Source organism: Cyprinus carpio, chromosome B12 (assembly GCF_018340385.1).
Source record: "Cyprinus carpio isolate SPL01 chromosome B12, ASM1834038v1, whole genome shotgun sequence".
Lineage (NCBI taxonomy): Eukaryota > Metazoa > Chordata > Actinopteri > Cypriniformes > Cyprinidae > Cyprinus > Cyprinus carpio.
Genome location: NC_056608.1, coordinates 7407520 through 7431376, shown reverse-complemented (window position 1 = coordinate 7431376; position 23857 = coordinate 7407520). Strand labels below are relative to the sequence as shown.

Sequence of the window (23857 nt, the reverse complement as noted above, 5' to 3'; positions counted from 1 at the left end):
ATTACAGATCATTATGGATGCATAGCCAAAACTAGCACAGACCATCTTCTGGTCTATTTACTTAATGTCATCATTTATCATTTTATGTTATTTTCCTGCATAAAAATGAATTCCAAAGATATATGAAAGCTGTACATAAAGAGGCAACATCATAACAATAATAATAATAAAAAAAACGTTGTAGGTTACCAAAAAAGAGCTAAAATAAAGTAAAAAAGTAACAATCTAAATGTTTTTCACTAAATTATTATAATATTTAATAACTTTTCTAGAAAAATATTTTTTCCAGCTTTTTTTTAATATATACTTTTCTATTATATTAAAAATTGTGTCTCTGACACTCTCTGAGTCACTCGTCACCTGCTCAGCTGTCAATCAACCACTGCACTAAAACAAAGGTTTGATATTTTCTTGGTTATGTATGGCTTATGTACAAGCACTTCCCAAAAAAAAGTGGATAAGCCCCATCATATGTGCATAACCAAGACTAGGACAGAACATCTTAGGTTGGTCTGATATCAACATGTACTAACACAGTTCAGTTAATGTAGGAACTTGACTAGCTATGAGCAGTGTTGGGAAGTGTAATAGGTTACAGATTACAATATACCATATTTAAAACGTAACAAGTAGTGTAACTATTTCATCTGCTTTATTAATGTAACTGATAACATTTGATTACTTTTCTAACTTTCTAACAAATGTTTTCATCTGTTAATCATTTTGAAACTTGAAGCAGGCAGCGCTAACCTTAGTACTCAACACTTATTACTGTCAGACTTTCAAAATACATCATTTGAAATTAAGATTCTAATCATTTAATTGTAAACCACAGCCATCACAAAATCAGACTTTAGCACAGCTTTTTACTTTAAGGTCATTCTGCGGTAAATACAGATTCAAAATCATAAACCGTTTAATAGTAACGTTTTTGAAATCAAATCTTTGCATAGCTTTGACAGGAAACACTAGCATCTAACAACTGCCTTTGAAAAAAAACAAAAAAACAATGAATCTTATAAAATAAAGCATATACATAAACCGAAAACCACTAAATCCAGAAGAACCGTGGTTACTTCTCCAAAATGCTTCAAGAAACCCACCTACCTGCAAAACTACCTGAAAAACTCTGTGCAAGTGCACCTGGTGAAAATACTAATGTTCTAATAATGTTGACTAAAAAAGTTATATAATAAAGAAGAAGGGCAATAGTGAAGCAAAAAGATTCATTTTGGAAAAAACCTTTTTATTAGACTGTCCCCTATCATTCTGTGAACATTGCAAACAAGCATTTTATGTTCTTTCTCGTGTTTGTCACTTTGGTCTGGCTGTCAGTCAGAGTAAGTGTTGAAGATATGCTGATATGATGCCACTATACAGCTCAGTGGTTAAAGGCCTGTTTGTAAAGGAGTGTTGTCAGGAATAGCTCCATCCTTCGAAGCCCTGGTGTGCAATGACAAAAGGCACTAACGGAGGTAATGTAACTGTAGGCTGGCTCAAACACACATAAACACACACACATACTCTTCAGTTAAAAATAAATGTGACAGATCACATGTTGGCTGCTGTGGACACAGTGGACATGAACAGCAGGGAGGGTGCCGTTCATGTTTTCAGAGTCCAGGGGGAGGAGTGCATGAGGAAGACGGTGGAGGTGTTTGATCAATCTGCCTCTTTCAGGCCGCATGGTCTCCTGAATTCCTGACCTCTCTCGTGGATCCATTTATTTGACACTAACGGACAGAAAGAGAGAATGCAAAATACATCAGACAGATTGTTTTTTAAAATTTCTCTGAGAAATCCATTTTGCAATCTCAAGCTAAATGACCTGCGAGGCAGCCTTCAGAAAACCAACAGGGTTGAAAGTTCATAAAGTTTAGGAAGGTTTAGAAGTTATAGAATTGATAGTTTAAACAGACATAACTAACTATTACCTTATTAATGAATAAAATCAAAAAATTTGATTTAATACTTTTTTTTAACAAGGGACAGTTGTGGTAGTAACAGGAATGACACAACATGACTTCAAGACGTTATGCTTATTTGCTAATACAGCAGGAAATACTCAAGAAGAAAGTAAAATGGCTGACAGTTTATTTTGACATTAATAACTATTTGATTAAGTGAATGAATTATTAGAAAAAAAGAAATGCAATGATGGTAACAGTTCATGATTTAAGACTGTGACAAACTAAACATAATAGATAAGATAAAGTCATTAAAAATGAGAAGGATGAAGAAGTTAGGGCTGTGCGATTTGGGGAAAATATCTAATTGCGATTTTATCTAATTTGTTGAGATAGTGAATTGGGGGTTTTTGTTAAATGTGAGCCAAAATCATCACAATTAAAAGAACCAAAGACTTAAACTACTTCAATCTGTGTGCATTGAATTTATTTAATATACGAGTTTCAAAATTTGAGTTGAATTACTGAAATAAATGAAATTTTCCACAACATTCTAATTTATTGAGACGCACCTTTATATCTAACATAACATATTAAGATAAAGGGAAGACTTAATATAATTAATTTCCATGAAAGCATGATGATGTCATAATTTTTTTTAAATTATTATTTATGGAATAATATGTTATTTTAAAAAGGTATATTTATAATTGTAATGGGGTAATGGGGAGAATGCCTATTATAATAATAATTAGTAAAAACTACTGTCAGTTAATTGTTGTTAATATCAGTATATACAAATTAGGAGGAACACATACAAAGCCATTTTTATATAGAAATACATAATAAGTTTGATACTTTCAGAGTGTAAAGAAAATCTCCTGACAGTACACTGTGTCTGAGACACTCACCCCACTTGTTACCCAGCAGTACTGGACAAGCTGCGTGTCTCGTGCTGTAATCTCCCTCTCCACTAGGAAACAGATTATACCAGAATACGGCTGTACCCTGAACACAGACACAAACACAAAAAGTGCCAATTATTAATAGAAAAGACAGCCATGTCATTCAATTCACACTTAAGAATGAATATTCTTAAGTAGTCATTTGAAAAGTATGCTAAGGTATACTTTATGACAAATTTCTAGCAAAAAAGATCTATATTGTGATATATATGGTTCTGTAAAAAAAAAAAAAAGACTAACAGAATGAGGTACCATTTTTATAAAACCCTCAAACATAAACAAACAGCACCTTCATTGGCTTTACTGCAGCTCCAACTTCTGTAAAGACTGTGGCGCCCCCTGCAGCTACATCACTCATCTGCAATAAAGCCCATGTTTTACAGGGAATGAAGTGAAGATGAGAGCAGAAGAACCAATCCTGGCAGGACAGATCAGATCCTACTCACATAGAAGAGCCAGGTTGCTATTCGATTTCCTGTGCCCAGCTCTTTAAAGGCATCTGGTTCATCTTTCTGGTGGAAAAATGTTAAAAAGACATGTTATGAATAAACTGCATGTATGAAAACCCTGCATTCTCGATGTAACAGGCTAACAATTAAAGAACTTTGTATTTACCCGTCCAAAGTCAAAGTGGGGCTCATATTGTCCACCAACACCATAATTTGCCACCTAAGAGAGAAAGAATGTATAAATTCAAAAAAGCTGAACCTAACTATTCTCAGTCTTATGCATTAAATGCCTCATGAACCTTACCTGTAGCTCTTCTGCTGTTTTGACATCGAGGCCTGTGATGTCTTCTATGCGCTGGTTTATGCGATCCACAACGGGATGCTCATAGGCCGCCAACCATGCACTGAGAGAAGAGACAACAACAACATATGAATTTCATATTCCTACTGAGAACTATTTGAATCTGTATAACATTTTATAATGTTTCAAAACAAAACAAATCCAGCTGCAGAATTAGAGTTCAGCTATAAAGTAAAGCGATGTTTAGTATGTGATTGAACTTTTAGTATTGTTAGTATGCAACATTCAGGTAATAGATTTAGATAGACTGTGCCCATGCAGAACTTATCACCGCCGCCAAGCATGTCAAAATTGCCCATCCTTTGAATTATGTTAATTAGATACTGTATACTTGTGAATCAGTCTGTGAGTTACTGACAGAAATAAGTCAGTGTTTAGTTGGTTTTGAACAGGCACGTTTGTGATGAGATGGCCAAGGTTACAGAAATGCTATAAATTATTTACAAAGGCAGCATGACTTTAAATAGTAAAACTGAATTTTCTATCATGAGGCACCCATGCAGTCCATTGTATCATTTCAGAGGTTTTGCATGTATCGCGAGTTTTCTCAAAATTTGCAACAGCGTGTGAAAGCATCCTCATTTTAATATGAGCTCCTCACATTAATAAATGCAACTGAGGTGTTTGTTTTGTTTTTTGATTATTATAATGTCAAACATAGGCAAATTTATGAGTAATTTTTTAAGGACAGAATATCATGATTTTGTGCAAAAACTTTACAAAAATTGTATTAAATAATTTAAGGTTTAAAAATAACATTAAAATAATACAGACATAAAATATTTTTTTAATACTAGTAAAAATGTATATATATATATATATATATATTAGTATATATATATATATATATATATATATATATATATATATATATATTAAGTGCTGTCAATCGATTAGAAAAATTAATAAATCACTTTCAGAAATTAATCACGATTAATCCCACCTAACATTAAAGTTATTAAATACTTTTATATTGCAACAATTTCACATTCAATCTTCAAATTAATGAAGAAACAACATGAAGAAAATATATTTTAAATATTTGTTCAATATTTTTTTTATGACTGAAGGTATCACAATATTACTTACATCTCTAGGAAAAAATGTTTTTCCTAATATTTAACCATTGACTATAGCAATCCAACACTACAGTATAACTTCTAATTTAAGTGAACTTAAATAAACTTCACATAAAGCCATTATTTACCTGTGCCCTTCAGCAAGTAGGGAATATACAGAATAAAATCATCAAACACTAAATACTTAATTAAATATAGATGAATCCTTAAAGCAAAAAAAGTTATTGATTTCCTCTTTTTTCTTTTGTTCTTTGATTAACAGAGATCACAGCAGCTGGTTAAGTTATTTGACTGCTATTACTTTAAGAGCTGCCGCTGTGAAAGTAACACGGATCTGACACATATACTCGTAGTTTCATTCACGCTGTTATATGAAATGATACAGGCTACAGTGCACGCTACCAGCACAGTATAACGGCTGATAGGATGGGAAAATCCATTTTTCTGACATAAGGCCTGACCAGATCTCATTTGACTGCAGTTCACTGTTGTTCTACTGAAGCTCTCTCGTCACCTGTACTGTTTCCGTGTTCGTTTGACACTGAGGTGAAGTTGGAGTGCTCTTCCAAAAACTCACCCACTTAATCTTATCTTAAATCTATCTATCTATATGTGGGTGTGTGTGTGTGGGTGTTTATGTAAAGACATGTCCTGACCCCTAAGAAAATTAAACTCTTTCAGTAACTGATTTACTTACTCTTATGTTTTTCCACACCTGTGTGCATTTTTTGTCTAAAGAACACCAAAATGACATTTGAATATCTGTCTAAAAGACTGAGGCCAACAAAGAGAATTCTGGGTAAAGAGGGGGAGCAGGCAGATTTGACCTCTGCCCTTCATCTTTGACTCCTTACCTCTTGGAGACTCTGTATTGGGCGGTGGTGAGTTTGCCAGTTTGAGGGTCATGCACGGTGGCACGCCTGAGCTATAGAGCCAGCACAGAGAAAAAGAGAGGAGATAGAAAGAGTGAGGTGAAAGGTGCTGTCACTATATTCTTTTGTGATACTGAACTACACCAACTGCGGACTTGGACTGCATGGGTAGTTTACATGTAACACTGTGGATAGCTTCTGCCTGGGTTGAACTGCCACTGCTACCAAGTTTATGTACCTGTTGTGTGCAAAGAAACATTGGAAAAGCAACATCCCAAGAACAGCAAAACAAATAGGGATATCTATTTATTATGCGTATGGGCTGGTGGCTGGTAAGTACTGTGCAATAACAGTAGAATTATGTCAATTATGTCAAAGTATATACTAAAAATATAAAATGTCTTATTATTATCAATGTTTACAAACAGATTTTGCTGCTTAATATTTTTGTGGAAAGCAAATCAGCATATTAGAATGACTTCTAAAAGATCATGTGACACTGCAGACTGTAATGGCTGCTGAAAATTCAGAGGAATACATCTTAAAATATATTAAAATAGAAAACAGTTCTTTTAATTTGTAATATTATTTTACAGTATTACTGTTTTACTGTATTTGTAATCAAATACATGGAGGTAAGCATAAGCGACATCTTTCAAAGCATAAGATTATTCCAAACTTTTGACTTTGGACCACCCACCCATACTATGCATGTGACATAAATCCCATTTGTCTGAGCTGTAGTTGCTTTTCCAGCATGCAGCGGGGGGAACTGGTGGGTTGGCTTTGCTACAGGCCAACAGAAGCCTTACCTTTTACTGATGCGATACTGGGCGGTCTCTAGAACACCAGTAATGGGGTTGGAGATGGTGGCTCTGCGCAGCTGTTGAGCCAACCGGCCAAGAGTACACGAGTTACACAACAGCTGTAGTCTCAGTGACCGACTACAGACCAACACACTCTTTCTGTTTGTCATGATATCTAATTAACTTGAACACCAGCATTCTAACTCTACATGAGCCTTTGATTACACTCTGGACTAATAACTTTAAACAGCCTCTGAATGATGAGAGGTCAGAGGTTGTGATACTCTGAGAAGTGTTCTCATAATAGAAAAACTCCAAATTCAGCTTATTTTAACACAAAATTATCCTTATTGATAAACTAATAACAAAGAACTAAAAATGTCGGAACTGGTAAGTTTACATTAGTGTAACTAACAGTTCAAATGAATTTCAAGGTGCAGTGAATAATAAACTATTGTTTACACCTCACAGTTGTCACTACTGACATGGATACACAGGTTTTTACTTACCAGTGTCATTTTTTGTCAATGTTACTGAATGTGTCTGATAACAGGGAGGTCTTCATCTCATGGGTGGACATCATTTTAAACATATTTGTCAGATTTTAAGAGATGGAAAAGTACTTGCGCACCTTCAAATCATTTTAGGGATGCATGTTTTTGTAATGGACATAAAAAAATTAAAAGTCCATTTGAGCTTTCTCTTCATCATATTTGATGTGCTCTATGTATGTGCCTTGATCAGTGTTTACATATAAATAAAACTGTTTATTAAAAAAAGTGATCATGTCTCTTTAGAAGACTACTTCTACAAAAGTTGAACTCACCCTTGGTTTGGCCAACTCCTTGACCTTCTCCATTTCTTTTTCTGTTATAATATCATGGTAACGGATGATACGTGGACGATCCCATTCATCCTCTTGTTTCACCGGGCCGATTATGTAAAAAGGATGCCTGTTACTGTTGTAGTAACGGCAGAGCAAACGTCTCTGTCTGCGAGGACTCTGTAAGATTGAGAATATATTTACATATTAGATAATTAATTCATATCTTGGGCATGACAAATAAATAAATAAAATGGTTGGTATTTCATGCTCTTTCACAGCATTACAAGTTGAATTCAATATGATGAACCAGGTCGGCACTGTCATGAAAAAACTTCATCTTACTAAAGCATTTGAGTTTTTTTATGACTTATTTTTGCAGTATGCATTGAGTTTTGGTCATGGACAAAAATAGAGCTTTGTGTTATGGCTGTATTACCACCTTGGGTATGCATAAATAATTCAAAGTCCTCTCTTTAATAATTAATTACCTCATATACATAAACCACTACTTTATAAATAAGTCAAGTAACATCAATGCAAAATAAAAAAAACAGCTGAAATGGCTGAATTAGGTGGCTGAGGAGCTAGAGCTGTACTGCTATATTAAAAATGAATCAGCTAATGCATAAGCATTTTGTGCTTAATGTGACATTCTAGTGAATATTTATGTTAATGCAGCCATTAAAGTATTTTATTAGTCACCATTCTGACTCCTTGTCCTCTACATAGCTGCTCATATTTCCTCTTTTCAGGGAGATATTCCCCTTTCCCAACCGTCTTTTCTTGTTCTGTCTTGCTCTCTTCCTTGACACTCTGCTCTTTCTCAGCCTTCTTCTGTTTGGCTAGCTGGTAGTCAAAATACTTTAGGTTCCCAAGTGCTCGCTGGTGCTCGGGATCTGTACAGGAGAGATAAATGTGTTAAACATTTTGTAATAGTTTGGACAACTGTTGAATGTCTCAAATATCTCTAATAGTCAACATTTAAGCAACAGCCAAGGAACAGTCAGTTTCACAGGCATGATATTCTGGTCTCCTTTTTTAAATAGCATGTGCAAACTGTGTTTAAATTAGGGCTGCATGACACTGGGAAAAAACGACTGATTACATTAATTAATTTTTCTGTCAAATATATTGCAATATGAAAAATGCACCAAATTATTTGAACAGATATATTTAGAAAAGCATATATTATATTATATAAATCACAGCCTGCATGATTTGACAATCACACTAAGCCATATTGTGACAGAATTTTTATTGAGTATTGTAGATTGTAGACTAACCCACACTCAGCAGTCTCTTGGTGTGGTCCAGAGCTATTTCCAGCTCCCCCTGCTGGTAGACTGAGTAGCTGAGGTAGTCCAGCACTGTCACAATTTCTACACTGGATTCTTCTCCTTCATCCAGTTGCTTGAGTGCCTGGGACATCCATAATTCTGTATGGTAGTAGTCTGCATCAGAGTAGGCGGTTTTTCCCAGCTCAAAACAATCCTCTACCGTCATGGTGCTTTTAAACGGCAAGCCTGTAGTAACACCTAGAAGAAAACATGCAATGAGATGTCATACAAATGTAAAAAAGGTATATCTGAAGTATGTTTGAGAAGAGGAGAGCTCATACTCACCAGGCAGGTCTCCAGAAGAGATGGTCTGTGTGTCCAGTTGATAGGTGTCCTGCAGTCGGAGGAGAGCTTTGGCTGCACCGGTCTGGTCTTCATCATTAGGGAAATACTGACGTTGAATAGTCAGGTTTGAGATAAAACCTAGAAGAAAATATCTTTATCTTTTAATAAGAAAAAAATTATTATAATAAGAACATCTTGACTTACAGTGTACAATCACTAGGACACATTTCTCAATACATAGGTCACTTTTTTAAAACTCAAACAACTTTAGGCTTGGCGCAACAAAATATTTTGCATCCAGAATGCACTAAAACTACCATACATGTTTCAAATCAACTCATTCTTTCATAAAACTAGTAAAAGTTTTTACCTCACAAACACACTTTGTTGATATATATTATACAATGTTTTTTTCTTCTTCACAAAACAAGAACGACAGCTATCTGCAGTATATGTTACATGGTCTATGTATACATTACAGAATAAAATAATGTTCCAGCTTTTGTATTGATGGTTATGAAAGACCAACATCTGTGTAGGTGTTCGTCTACATCTAATCATTTTCACAGTACTTATTTTTAGATTTGGAATATCTTTAATGTGGTATTATGGAAGAAATGTAGAAAATGTTGTGTTATGCTTTAAGTTTTAAACTTAAGTTTTTAGAAAAAGTGACATAAGTGCTGAGAAATGGGTCCTAGTCATTATAAAAACTGTGATAGTTCACCCAAATATATATATATATATTTATGTATTAAATTAAATTAAATTAAATTTATGCATTTAGCAGACGCTTTTATCCAAAGCGACTTACAGTGCATTCAGGCTATCAATTTTTACCTATATATATAAATTGTCACCATTTAATAACTACCAAGCAATGACTAAATAGTAGTTTGACGAGAAAAAAACTTGATGTTGGCTTAAACAAAATAGTTTAAAAGCTGTAAAAAACACAAATCAGGCCATATTAAACCACTTCAGACCACATTAAACCTCAGTAGTAAAGAAACCACATCAACTACTTCAGACTCTATTATAAGAACCCCTGCCACACCACTCCACCCAGAAAATTAGAAATCAGAAAACCTCATTAGACGTCTTAAGAAGAGTATTTTATTTATTGTAAAGAACATTGCAAGGCATTGCTTGAATGTTTTTAACATGTTGCTTAGTGTTGTTAGCATTTTCTATTATTTTCAGTATTTCTGAGAATAGTTTATAGTCACCTTATATTGGTATTTTAAAGTAAATATTTCATAATAAGTGTATCAGTTGTAAATGCTGAATAAACAGATGTTAATATGGGTTGAATTACAGTGAAACTAACCGTCAGACATGTCTTTGAGCACGAGGTCCTCCACTTCACCCCACTCCGTGTTTAGTCTCTTCATGAGTTTAAACGCATTGACAGGGTGACCCAAAAACCCCTCTGGGTCCTGTGTGGCTGTCGCTGTTAAAGCATCCAGCTTCTCAGCCCACCTGATAACACACAGTGTCAGAATGGCATTTCAATCACATCAATAACATACACATTAAAAAAAAAAAAACAAAAAGTACCACCATGACAAATATAACAAAAACAAAAAAAAAAAATTAAAAAAAAAAAAAAAAAAACAAAATAAAACATAAAATAAAATGTCATCAATTTAGTTTATCACTGGCTTGTGTAATGAGATAAAACAATTTGTCTTGTGTATGTTGCTGTGTTTAGTCAGTGTTCACAAATGTATCAATTATATGAACTTTTTATATCATTTATCATATGCTTAATTTCATGATAAGTATGCGATTAATCTCGATTAATCACACAAAAAGGTTACGCCATCTGCATACAGCTCAGTATTGTCAAAATGGTGCTACGCTGATTTGGAGAGACACAGAGGAAAGGAATTGTTGAATAAAGTCGTTATTTTTGTTTTCTTTGTGTTCAAAAATTATTCTTGTTGCTTAATAACATTACGGTTGAATCACTGATGGCAGATGGACTATTCTGATGATGCTTTTCTCTCTTTTATGGACCTTGACAGTGTTATTTATTTGGCAGTCTATGGGACAGTCACAAGCCTCCCGGTTTTCATCCAAAATATCTTAAATTGTGTTCCGATGATGAACAAAGCTTTTACGGGTTTGGAACGACATGGGGGAAAGTGATTAATGACAAAATTTTCATTTTGGGATGGAGTAACCCTTTAAGGGTTTTGAATTAATCGCATGCATTAACGCGTTAACGTTGACAGCCCTACATTTAACCAAAACTAATTAAATCTCACGTTTAGCCACTATAGAGACATCAGAGCCAAATGCAAATTCCAGAAGATTTTGCCGAGGTGAGGCGCTCTCGGCGGGTTTATGAGTGCTAAATGGCCAATGAGATCGTAACGTTGAAGCAAATTTTCAAATAGATATTTACTTATCTTTATTAACAAACTTCAAACAAGAACACCAAACAATAAAAAACTCTAAAAAAAAAACTCCTAAAAACAAATACAGTAACACAAAGCGGTTATACAGCGGTGAAAGTTCTGTTGGACTCTAAATCACACTCTTATCAGCCAAACAAATTTGAGGATCAGAAAGAACTGTTGTATAAATATATATGTGACCCTGGACCACAAAACCAGTCTTAAGTGTCAATTTTTTGAAATTGAGATTTATACGTCATCTGAAAACTGAATAAATAAGCTTTCCATTGATGCATGGTTTATTAGGATCGGACAATATTTGCCTATGATACAACTACTTGGAAATCTGGAATCAGAGGGTGTAAAAAAATCTAAATACTGAGAAAATCGCCTTTGAATTGTCCAAATAAATTAATAACAATGCATATTACTAATCAAAAATTAAGTTTTGATATGTTAACGGTAGGAAATTTACAAAATAGCTACATGGAACATGATCTTTACTTAATATCTTAATGATTTTTGGCATAAAAGAAAAATCTATAATTCTGACCCATACAATGTTTTTTTTGGCTATTGCTACAAATATACCCCATCGACTTAAGACTGGTTTTGTGCTCCAGGGTCACATATAAGATGTTTATTTTGATTTGTTTGATTTTTTTATATTTATTCTGTTTTTTTTTTCACATTCAGAAATCAATCCTTGCCAATTCAAACAGGGATGAGTTATAGCTATTGTTACAGATACCTGTTATACGTGTTATATGCCTAATGTTGATACTGTATCAACAGATATTACTCACTGTTTCACTTGCTCCAGTTTGCTCTCCTCTGCTTTGATGTAATCTTTCAATGACGTCACCAGGTCTTTTTCTGTGTACAGCAAATCTGTCATGTGACCTGCCAGGATGGAACACAGATTCAAATGAGCATCAGCGATTAGTGAATGACCGGACTAGTTCTCCACAACACCTGTCAGCTGAATCTTCTAAAGTTCTGTTAATGTATAATCAGTGGCAAACATTCATGAACATGGGTTTGGAGGCTTATGTTACCTGTTAGAACCTGCAGGAACATTTCAAACATAAATTATAAAAAGGTGAAAAGGTTGCATACCAATGGATGTGAAGAAGTCATTGTGAGCAGAGGAAGACTTTAGCAGAGAAATGAGTAGAATACAGCACACACTCCTAACTCCCATCTTCACCCTTTTTGACAAACAACCTGAAAGAGAAAAACTTTGATTTAGATTATAAAATTATACATAGATCTTTGCAATACGTTGCACTGTTGCAGGGTTATAAATAAAACTAAAACTACTAAATACACTTTGTTCATTTGTTCATTAAAAATGTTGCCTTTGCAACTAACTGGAATAATTTTAAATTAAATCACTAAAATTACTAATTAGAAATAAATAAAAACTGAATTTTTTAAATAGTTTTTAATAGTTTATTTAAAAAGATGGAAAAATTCTGTTTGTACAGGTGGATCAGCATGTGTGCAGCATCATCGTTCTAGGCTTTTTATTATGCTGTCTCTCCATTAAGTACACTGTGTTTGCTGTTGTATTGGTTGGTTTGTTTGCTCTGTTTAGTAAGTGTATAATTTAAAAGAATGCTTCTAACAAAATATAATAATGCATTGATAAAAATAAAAAATTATTATTGGGTGTGTCAGTAACATATAACCAGAAGAAGTTAGTTCACCTAGAGTAGATAAACTCTAGTCAAATAGCAAATTCCCATGGAAAAAGTCTTGGATATGGAAGTGGTTAATAGTTTATGCAAAACATGGGCACATTTGCATCTGAATGAAGAAACAAAATTAGTGGTCGACCGATATATCGCCAAGGCCGATATTTGGCATTTTTCAAATATCGGCATCAGCCGATAAGTTTTTCTGCTTTGCCGATGTGTTCGATGCTTTATTTAACCTTGTATAAATATAACAAAATATAACTTTTTTTTGATGGCACACCAGACATTTATTTTGACGGCGCTGCCGCCTGAGCACACAGTGCTAACACTCTACCTCTTGTTTACTGTCATTGTTAACAGTTCTGTCTAATACGGATAGAAGTTTGTCTAATGATCCGATAGAACGGTTAAACAAAATAATTAATGTATACAGAAAGTATTATAACAATTGCTTTTATATTATTAGTAATAGTAAGGCAAACATTATAATACTTTCTCGTTTGCCGTCAGCATTCAGCAAATACGCATTGTATAATTTGAACGAATCTTTGAATGACTAATGAACATTTAATTTCACAAACCTTGCAAACTTAGTCGAAACCAGCTGTAAGACAAACACACACACACACACACACCATACCAGAAACAGTGTAAATCAGAAAGTGATAAAGAAAGTCTATCGAGTTCAACAAATAATTTTCTCAAAAAAGGAAGTTTATGACCCATGTGTAAGTTCACCCAAAAATGAAAGTTTATGTCATTTCAAATGTACTGTATTTCTTTCCTCTGCAGAAATAACAGTTTATGAAGAAAGTTGGGAACCAAATAGCTCTGACTTCCATTGTCAGGCGTGACGAGTTGTTCTGAGCCAGACAGATTGTCCACTCAAACCCCACTGGCACTGTGAAACGAGAAGAGGCTGCCAGCTCACTGCCATCAGCTTGACTGCATTCAGTTACCCTGTAGCTTCAATTTATAAATAGATCAGAACAACTGAGCAGATTGCACAAACTTCTTCCTTCCCTAATTTTTATTTTATTTATTTATTTGGCATTCTATCCATCCTAAATAGTACAGTATGCAAGCTAAGAATCACAGGGCTTTGAAAAGGGTATGCCAAATTAAAATAATTCTATAAATTAATGTTAATATAGCAAGGATGCATTAAATTGATCACAATTATAAAGAAAATAATAATAATAATAATAATGTGATAATATCTTACATTATTATTGTTTTACTATACTTTTTGATAGAACAAATGCAGCCCTTGTCAGCATAAGAGACCTCTTGAACTTTTGAACAAAGTTTTAAGTTTAACTCAGCTAAGTTAACATTGCTCATATAACAGTTTCATTTTATCTCGCTAATTTAACATGACCTCTATTCACTTTTATTTATAAGTGGCTTCAAGCACAATAGAAACTGCAGCAGTGTATTTAGAACAATTCATTGTGTTTTAGTAGGTTACTCGTACAATGGGTGTCTGGTTAGGTTGAGAGTCACTGATTTTACCTGTTCAAAACAACCCAAAAGAGAAACTAGAAACTAACAGGTTTATGTGTTAGATTGTGAGACTATAAGGATATGGGCTTCTTTTAATTTTCCAAACCAAAGTTATTGACTGATACGAGGCAAAACAGCTGTTCCTCAATCATTAAAATGCATATCTGGAAAAACTGTGTTCTGGCCGTCGCTTGACCTAAGCTTCACTTCAGCTTTCTGGAGTTAGAAAAACTCAAAACAGGTTACAAATGCATTTCCCAGCCGTTTCCAAAAACTCAACCATTTGTTAGGAGCAAAAACAGCTGCTAAAACAAGCACTACAGGAATGTGCACATACACAAATATCACCTGAAAACAGTAGCAAACAAACCGCTTTAGAGTCCTCCTGTGAAAACAAGTGCCTGTTAAAAAACTTATGCTTCCTAACTCAAAAAGACAAGAATGTGATCAGAACATGTGACTTGACTAAACCTTTGAGGAACTAGTGTTAACTTGCAGAAAAGGCTTGCCTAAAATCCTGCAGTGAATACACTAAAAAAGCAATAGCCTGGGGTGAATGTTACTGGATGTGGTCACTATAACAGAAAAGGACTACACCCCTTGTAGTAAGGCCAATTCTAGCAAGGATTCAGTAAAACGTAAGTAAAACCAAAAGTAAGTTCACTAAAACCATAATTAATTACAATAAATGTATAATATATATAGAAAATGTAATAAAAGTTGTAATAACATATATGAAGTATTTAACTCATTTTCATGATATCGATGCTATTGTTGAAGTAAGTTAGTGGTATTTTGATGGAAAATGGTTACCATGGTAAAATTGTGAACTCTAGTGAAAAATAAATATACTAAAATACCCTGCAATTTTTTAGCATACTATACTGAAACAATTGGAACAACTAACTTAGTATTTAATGCACTTTAATTGTGCAGAAGTATTGCTTAAGTTCAACTAAAGATATTCTAAAGTATATTTGATTGTGCTAAAGTGGAACTGCTGCATATACTTTATCTTGCTTTAAAAAAAAAAAAAAAAAAAACTATATTATTCAAGGATCATGCAATCCTCATCAACAGTGATATTAAAACACATTTTAGGCTTAATATTAAGAAATGTGCATTGTGCACAAGTGATACTCCAAATAAAGTTTAATTACAATTTGTATATCAGTAAGTCTCGAGTGATATTTCCGTAAATATGTGAATCGATTTAAACTATGCTTAGTATGAAATAAATGTATTTTAAATATATTACTCTTTTAGGGAATATACTGCTTGCTTTACATTTGGAATATCATATTGGATTTGATAACTGTGCACTGTGACTTGTAACTGTGAAAAAACCACACTAAAATCAAAAACACTCCACAAAATAAAAAAAAATAAATTATCAGTCAGAAAAATCACAAATAATTCATTTCATATGACTGGACATGCAAATTAACAACTTGACTTTTAGGGCCTTATTTTAAAGGTCAGTCAGACAGAAATACAGTATCCATAACACTAATAAAAAGTACAGTAGTATTAATATATGTACCATGTTTTGTTTTGGTCAGTTTTTTTTTAATGTGCTATGGTCATGCAATGGTACATCAAGTAAGTGTACTTGTGGAAACAGAATAATCTGCTCTGATGTTAACCCAAGTGACAAAAATCTTAACATAATTATAACAGGTGATAAAAACTGTCACTATTACAATGATTTACAGTTAGAGAGATTTGTAAACGGAGGAGGATTGAGTGCCACGTCCCTTCCCCTCCCCCAGTACATCACCCAAACACTGTTACTGTACTATACTAACTTCTGACTTCATTGTTAAAGTAAACGTGTTTTCTGTATCTTTTTTGAATATCTTTAGCCTGTTCATATTTTCAGAACAGATACAAAGAGAAAAAAAAATCTGATTTTCTTAAAATCAGTTCTTTTCAAATGAAACCGAACATCATTTGGCACAATGATTTAATAAACAAGTAAACTTGACTTTATTAACACCATATTACATATTATAAATATCAGTTTATATGTTATACTCCCGTAACAAACAACTATTCGAAAATAATCCGGAATCTAATGTAAAGTAAGGTTATGTACAGATTTCATGATCGCAGTGTTTTTTGTTTATTTAGAAAGCGAGCTGGTTTTAACAACTGATAAATTATACGCCCCAAAATCCACGAGAAAACAAAATAATTATAAGAAAATGAGCTAAGAACCCGGCATTTTTTACAAGGAAAGCGAGCAATGGTAACGTTAGCACACGGAACGGGAAAACTATGGAAATATGCGGAGAAATTTCTAGAGTGTCTCGAGTCCGTGTCTGTGATAGTGAGAAGTGTGCGAACAACTCTAGATATATTTACTGAAGCGTAATAAACAGGTCAACTTACTGTTCCTCCCTGGAATGCGTCGATATTGCAAAATCGGGAAATGTTATTTGGTTAGCTCCTCTCTCTTCCTCAGCGGCTCGTTTGTAACAGAGCTGTGGAGATCAGCGCTGCTGAACTGTGGATAGAGCGTCAGAGCACAAATGATTGAGCTGCAGCGCCATCTACTGCTCATCAAGACAAACTGCACTACAGTGTCCCAACACACTCCTGAAATACGCGTTTGAAATGTTGTGTGTGCTGTAGGCTTTTATTACTTCTACCATTGATACAAATGGTCTCTCAGGTCTATTTAGGAATAATGATCTAGGTAAACTCAACCCTGTTTAATTCGTGATATGGCTTATATCGCATATCTTACAGAACTTGGTAGACAAGTTTTGACAAACTTTTGACAAAATTCTTTATTGTGGTGAAAATGATGGTCCAACTGAGGTACAGTCGCAATTTTTGAAAATAAATAAATAAATAAATAAATAAATCATATTATCAGTATCATCATTTTCACACAATGAGTAGGTCCATTGAAATTATCTGCTTGTTTTTTTATTTGAGATCATAATGGGATAATTCATATTTACATAATGGGGTTTCACATTTCAACACTATCTGTGACAACACACACATGCATAAGTCATTAAAGTCATTAAAAATCTTATAGATTGGTATTGTATGTGGTACAGTGATGATAACTATCATGCTATAATACGTTGATAAACTTGTGCTATTGAGTTGAATAATTGTTGATATTATATACAGTACTTGGTGGGCTATTTTCACATTTCAAGGTGCTTCAGTGAATACCTATTAAATGCCCAAAAAGTATATTACGTATATCAAATCTGTATCCCTTGTGAAAAATTGTACACTTTAGCATATTTTTTAAAAAGAGTATTTAGTAAGGAAATAATATATGCTACTATAAGTATATACGAACTAAATGTTTTCACAGGCTTAATTGCAATTGCATTAATTTTTTTAAATAAAATTAACACTTGATAAAAGTGCATACAATTTTAAAATAATATCAAACAACAGCTAAAATTATGCTTTTGTACGTAAGTAAGCACATCAAAATAAGTGTACATCTTTCAAGCAAGACAAAAGATTATGACTTAAATAAAACTTTTGATTTAAGATGATTTAAAATACACTTTTTAAAAAGTGTTCTTAAGTGTGTTTTCATAATCATGAAAGTGTGCTTGCTGTAGCCTACACTCACGTGCCCTTTTATTGATATTACGTTATCTGCAGGCAGCCTACATTTGTTTTAAATTTGCCTATAAAATGATGTAAATGCTACAAGTACACAAATACAATTAAGCACATTTCTTTCAAAAGGAATATCCAAACGCATATCCAAAAAGCAAGTGCTTCTAGTACCTTTTGTTAGTGTAATGATGTAACGTACAGAAATGCAAATATTTTTCCACATCGCCGCTGGCAGGAACTACAGCCGCTCTTGATGACGTAGTGACGTCGTGCGTGTTACGCGCAGGCGTCCTTTGCAGGAGTATACAAACATATTTATTTATGACAGTATATTACTTAGGGTGCTATATGTTATGTAAACTGAAGGCTTGCTGGAGTGGAGATCGACAAAGTTTTATGAAACGAAACTGAAACTATCAACTATGAAACTGAATTATTTTGTGGTTTAGTATCCTACGACGGTGTGTTCTGTTACAAACATAGGCTATAGGCCTATGTGTTTTTGTCTCATTCGTCTGACAGTTCCTTTCCACGAACATAAAGAAACTGTTATTTACTGAAAGAAGATTCTGCACTGCCGGTTTACTTTCAGATATGCTGCAGTCATTCAAGTATTTATTCAGCTGTAACCTGGTGCTGTCACGCTCCCTCTCTGGATATGTTTCTCGAATGAGGTCTGTCTTCTTCAAAATACATTCATTTATTATAAGAAATAGGATACCACTGGAGTAGGCTGGAAATATCATTTACTGAAGCACTGTAAATCTCCTGAAACCTCTCGTGATCATGTCCAGGTCATATTAAAACGGAAAAAAAAGACACTAGAAAATATATTTTATAACTAACACAAGTTTGCAATGTGATATCTGTATAAAAACGGTCAATTATGTTGATTTTTAGTTAAAAAAAAACACATGCAAAGAGTCCTAAACAGGCTTTGTTTTCTTTATCTTTTTATGTGTTGATTTTTAAGGTGAATGACCTAATTAACAAAAATCCATGAAACAGTGATTGGTGTGTTATTATACTGTTTTAAAATTAGTTGTTATTATTAAGTATTATCTGTAGTACTTCCCAGCATCAGTTTTGTACAATTCAAGTATTTTATTTTATTGTATTTTTACTTTTTAATATAAAAAAATATAATATTCCTGTTTAGGTACCTCATGAGATTAAAGGAGGACGATGAAGCATGTCGAGAAGCACTGAAGTCTGGGAAGGTTCTACTGTATCATAAGCTTTCTCCTCTACTGCGAAAGACTAGCAGTGGCTACAAATTGGCTTCTCTAAAAACCTCAGGTTTCAATACAAACCCATTTAAATTCTTCCATTTCATAAATAAGAGGATTTTACATATACATTTTTATAATTGTATACCCATTTCTCTAGATTTGGAACAAATATTGGAAAAGGTTGGAAAGGACAAACACATTGTTAATGAATCTTTTCTTCTTGGATGCACTGATAAGGATGAACCACAGTTCTCACTGGACGTAGGTCAGTTAATATATCCATTACTATACAGTACTATGAAGAAAATATAGTTTTACAACTGGAAAATGCATCAATATGAATCAATCATTCATACATCTGGCAAACGCTTTTATCCAAAGCGACTTACGTTGCATTCGTTGACGCAATTGTTCATTGTTTTGGTGTTGCTAGCTCTGTGCTCTACTGTTTGAGCTACAGGAACGTTATAGGAATGGGAAATGTTAGTGGTGTTTGATTGTTCCTGGATTTCCCATGACATTTGAAGTTCTTATTAATTTCCAGGCCTGGAAAACAATGTTAATATTTCCAGGTGACCATGGGAACCCTGTATACCGTACTGGAAACTATATTACTTTATGCATATATGTCAGCTCATGGAGATCTCTTCTCACTGTAGGTGATTTAGACCGCAGTGCATTGGAGCAGGAGTGTAGAGGTATGTTTGTGGACCTCAGGAAAGCTTTCTTCATGATACCTGGACCAGAGTCTCCTCTTGCAGCCAAAGTATGTACTTCAGGTTACGAAATGATTAGTCAAGCTAGTGCATTGTGATCGCTTTGAATGTTTTTTTTTTTTTTTGCCCAGTTATAATTGATTACGGAAAACATGCTGTAAGTAAACAGGTTGCATGTTCATAACATTTAATGAAAGTGATTGATTTTCTATATGCATATTAATGATTAACTGGACCTTCTGGTGAAATGAGCGACTTCTTCAGTCATTTGCTAAAATCCCACCACTTTCTTACAACTGGCTGCAAGCTTGCATTCAGATCTGCCTTCATCCAATCAACAGCTGATGCAAAGAACCAAGTCCCTGCCTTTTTTATTTTTTCAGTAATTCTTTCACTTGGATATATGACATAATATGGAATACATAATCTGTTGCTGCTACGTAGACCATCTCTAAGAAGTTATTAGTATAAAAACTGTTTAATTTGGTGTTTGTTTTAGGGACAAGCTCTCCTTCGATGGCACCAGACCAATTGCTTTTGCAGTGCCACTGGGCAGCCTACCGTCAGGAACCAATCAGGAAGTTTCAGAGTTTGTCACAGCAGTGGCATCACCTACTACCCCAAAGTAAGCAGGTTGTTTTCACCATGTCAGACACATGCATGGCATTTGACAGAAAGCATTGTCCGATTTTTTTAAAATACTGTAATTTCTTTAATAATTGTTTCACTAGTGGCGATTTGAATAATATTAATGTGCTGTTCTACTCTGAAAAATGTATTAAATAATGGTATATTACCAGGGGTGCACATAGGTTTTTCAGCCTGGTTCTCATAAGAGCACCTGGAGATTTGGTTTGGTCCTCACACTGCACATAGTGTGACCCATTAAATATAACTATATAAAAAAAGAATAATAGTGATGATAATATTATTGCACTTTATTTTTTTATATATATATAAAATAATAAAGTGTAAAAAGGGAGTGTTAAATAAAAATACAATTATTTTATAGTAAACTTAAAAATAAAATGGTCATTTTTTTTATTTTCAAATATGAATTTTCATCATTTCAAATTTAAATTCAGCAAGCTTTTATTTTGGCTGGGTGCCAGGAAGTCAGTGAATGAAATGTCACAGTTTTGCATTGTGCTTTGAAAATGGCAGCAGATAGCCTAGATTTATGCTTTCAGTTTGAATATAAACTTTATACAGTATGGTGATTGTGCATTCACAGCTGTCAAGCATATTGGTATGCAAATAAGTGGTCTGAACTTATTTACACAGCACATTTTTTATTTTGGTCGTGCATGCGCACCTGCGGACCACTTATGTGCACCCCTGTATATCACCATTTTCTAAATAGCTATTTATACATTTAGGCTATATCAGTATCAGCAAACAGTACATTTTAGATAAAAAAGTTAATTAGTACAAACTTTATGTTGAGAAAGCTTAGCCATAAAGTTTGAAATGGTTTGAAAAGCTGGAAGTTTGAAGGTTTTAAGCCTGGAGTAGTTTTAAATGTAATGCAGTTTTAAAAGCTCTTAAGTTTGAAGCATTTTGAAGCTTAAAGTAGATTAAAAACTTAACATCTCGAAAATTTTAAGGCATTGCAGCCTTTCAGACAGATAGATAAATTGTTGTGTGGTTACTAGGGCATTCTGGGTGGTTGTTTGCGTGTTGTTAGCAGTTGATAAGAGTGTTTTTCAGGAGTTGTGAGAGTTTTGCTATGCTAGTCATATGCTGGTTGCTAGGCTTAGTTAAAAGTTTACATACACCTTGCAGAATCTGCAGAATGTTAATTATTTTACCAAAATAAGAGGGATCATACAAAATGTTATGTTTTTATTTAGTACTGACCTGAATAAGATATTTCACATTAAAGACGTTTACATATAGTCCACAAGAGAAAATAATAGTTGAATTTATAAAAAGGATCCCATTCAAAATTTTACATACACTTGATTGAATTAATTAACATTTTGCAGATTCTGCACATTTTTGACCTTAACTTAAGATCCAGATCCATTCAGGTATGGAATGCCCACTTACAACCCAATTCATTCCTGATGAATCCATTTTCTCGTTGAATATCCTGTTTTGGAGTACAGTGAATTGTGAACTTAAATTATGGTACACAATGAAAACATTAGCATGAGCTGTTTCTCCTTGACTTGAAATGGCACCTGTTGTGATCGTGCTGGTGTCTGATGGGAGCAGATGTCTGCTGGCGCGCCAGGCCATGTTTCCTCCAGGCATGTACAGCGCGCTCTCTGGCTTCTGTGACATGGGTGAGTCACACTTTATTACAAGCTGCTGTGCACACCATATCACTCCGTGGAGTTACCTAACCATTATGCTCTATCAAAACATTTTGCAGGAGAGTCAGTGGAGGAGGCCCTGCACAGAGAGGTGGCAGAAGAGGTAGGTCTGGAGGTGGAGAACCTTCAGTACTCTGGATCACAGCACTGGCCATTCCCACAAAGCTCCTTTATGTTAGCCTGCCACGCAACTGTAAACCCAGACAAGACACAGGTGAGACTTGGATGATCCCTTAAACTTCTTATTATAATAAGACACTACAGATTAAAGCAGATTTCCAGGTGATTTTTCATTCTAAAATCAAAAGAAAAAATGGTGACTTTTATTTTAGTAAAAGAAAATAAATGCTATTTTAGCATGTGTATAATTTCTGGCACATTTCATCAGTTCATATAGTGTATTATTTATATGATGTATGAATAAATCATTGTGTTACATTTTTATTGCCTTATAATTTATTAATGTATGATAAAAGTAGTGTATTTTTACCCTGTGGGAATTGTATTTTTTTTTACTGGAAGAAAAGAAAGTTTAGTTTAGTTTAAGTTCTAGTTTAAGTCTTTGCTTTTACATTCAGTTTTTTTCTAATACTTTTTAATGAATTTGATCAAATGTATATACAGTATTTCTCTGTCATTTACAGAATGTGTATGAGAATTGGTTCGGTTATTAAAATGTGAAATTAACTATTTTGAAACCCTGGAAAATTTTCAGGAATATAAAAATATACTAACTTTACCTGTTCATGGGCAGGTGAATATTGACAAGGCAGAACTTGAAGATGCACGCTGGTTCACTTATGAAGAAATAACAGAAGCACTACAGAATCTGCCACGTGACCCCAGAAGAGAGCCGCCTGTGTTCTGGGTCCCACCTTCTTACGCCATAGCCAATCAGCTCCTTCAGGAATGGGCCAATCATCAGCAGCTATCAAGAAAATTACATGGACTCAAATAATCATGCATCTGTATGCAATGCGTTACCACTAATATAGGAACTTAAAGATCAAATAGACACGAAACCTGAACAATTTCCTGTGATAACCAGAATACACATAAAGTGGACTACTTTTAAAGGGATCTTCAATAATATTCAAAGCAGCACTTTTTTATTATACTTAGAGTATGCTTGGACTGGAAAAATTTGTATTAATTATAAATAAGTGTTGTTGGATTGCATCAAGGAGTATTTGAACGTACTGCTCTACCTCAAATAGTAATAATCAATCAGTACACTATTGCATTTGTTGAAGAAAACGTTTTAATAAACACGTTTTTAAAATATTTTTTATCATTTTGAATCATCTTACAATAAAAACAATACCAAGAAACAGCTATTTGACTTTTGTGTTGTTTTGTAAGGATGTACTGTTTCTTTTTTTTTTTTACTTAGTTTTATATTTAATAAAATGTACATTGTCATTTATATTTACATTCATAATACTTTGTGTAAGATGAATATATATATATGTATTTGTTTTTGG

At 33.8% G+C, this 23857-nt stretch overlaps 2 protein-coding genes across 6 annotated transcripts; one reads left to right on the top strand and one right to left on the bottom strand.

The window, feature by feature from the left end:
* Positions 1–1225: 1225 nt before the first annotated feature.
* Positions 1226–18349, bottom strand: LOC109102095 (prolyl 4-hydroxylase subunit alpha-1-like). Of its 4 annotated transcripts, none has more exons than XM_042735146.1 (17): positions 18276–18349; positions 16896–17010; positions 12412–12519; positions 12099–12195; positions 10218–10369; positions 8888–9025; positions 8549–8800; positions 7968–8161; positions 7266–7442; positions 6446–6516; positions 5616–5681; positions 3626–3725; positions 3488–3541; positions 3319–3384; positions 3162–3230; positions 2819–2915; positions 1226–1733 (listed from the first exon to the last, which is right to left on the bottom strand). In XM_042735146.1, the coding sequence occupies exons 3-17, from the start codon at positions 12494–12496 to the stop codon at positions 1663–1665; spliced, it is 1689 nt and encodes a 562-aa protein (XP_042591080.1). In that variant the 5' UTR covers positions 12497–12519; positions 16896–17010; positions 18276–18349; the 3' UTR covers positions 1226–1662. The 4 variants fall into 4 exon arrangements, with proteins under 4 accessions (XP_042591080.1, XP_042591079.1, XP_042591078.1 ...); XM_042735145.1 differs by lacking the exon at positions 5616–5681 and adding an exon at positions 14850–14886 and having other exon boundaries at positions 18276–18347; XM_042735144.1 differs by lacking the exon at positions 6446–6516 and having other exon boundaries at positions 5616–5686; positions 18276–18347.
* Positions 18350–18414: 65 nt separating this feature from the next.
* LOC109102097 (nudix (nucleoside diphosphate linked moiety X)-type motif 13) lies at positions 18415–23708 on the top strand. 2 transcript variants are annotated; one of them, XM_042735147.1, is made up of 9 exons: positions 18415–18565; positions 18697–18778; positions 19264–19403; positions 19494–19601; positions 19996–20102; positions 20552–20677; positions 22232–22343; positions 22433–22587; positions 23128–23708. In XM_042735147.1, the coding sequence occupies exons 2-9, from the start codon at positions 18699–18701 to the stop codon at positions 23329–23331; spliced, it is 1032 nt and encodes a 343-aa protein (XP_042591081.1). In that variant the 5' UTR covers positions 18415–18565; positions 18697–18698; the 3' UTR covers positions 23332–23708. The 2 variants fall into 2 exon arrangements, with proteins under 2 accessions (XP_042591081.1, XP_042591082.1); XM_042735148.1 differs by lacking the exons at positions 19264–19403; positions 19494–19601 and having other exon boundaries at positions 18462–18778.
* The last annotated feature ends 149 nt before the right edge of the window (positions 23709–23857 follow it).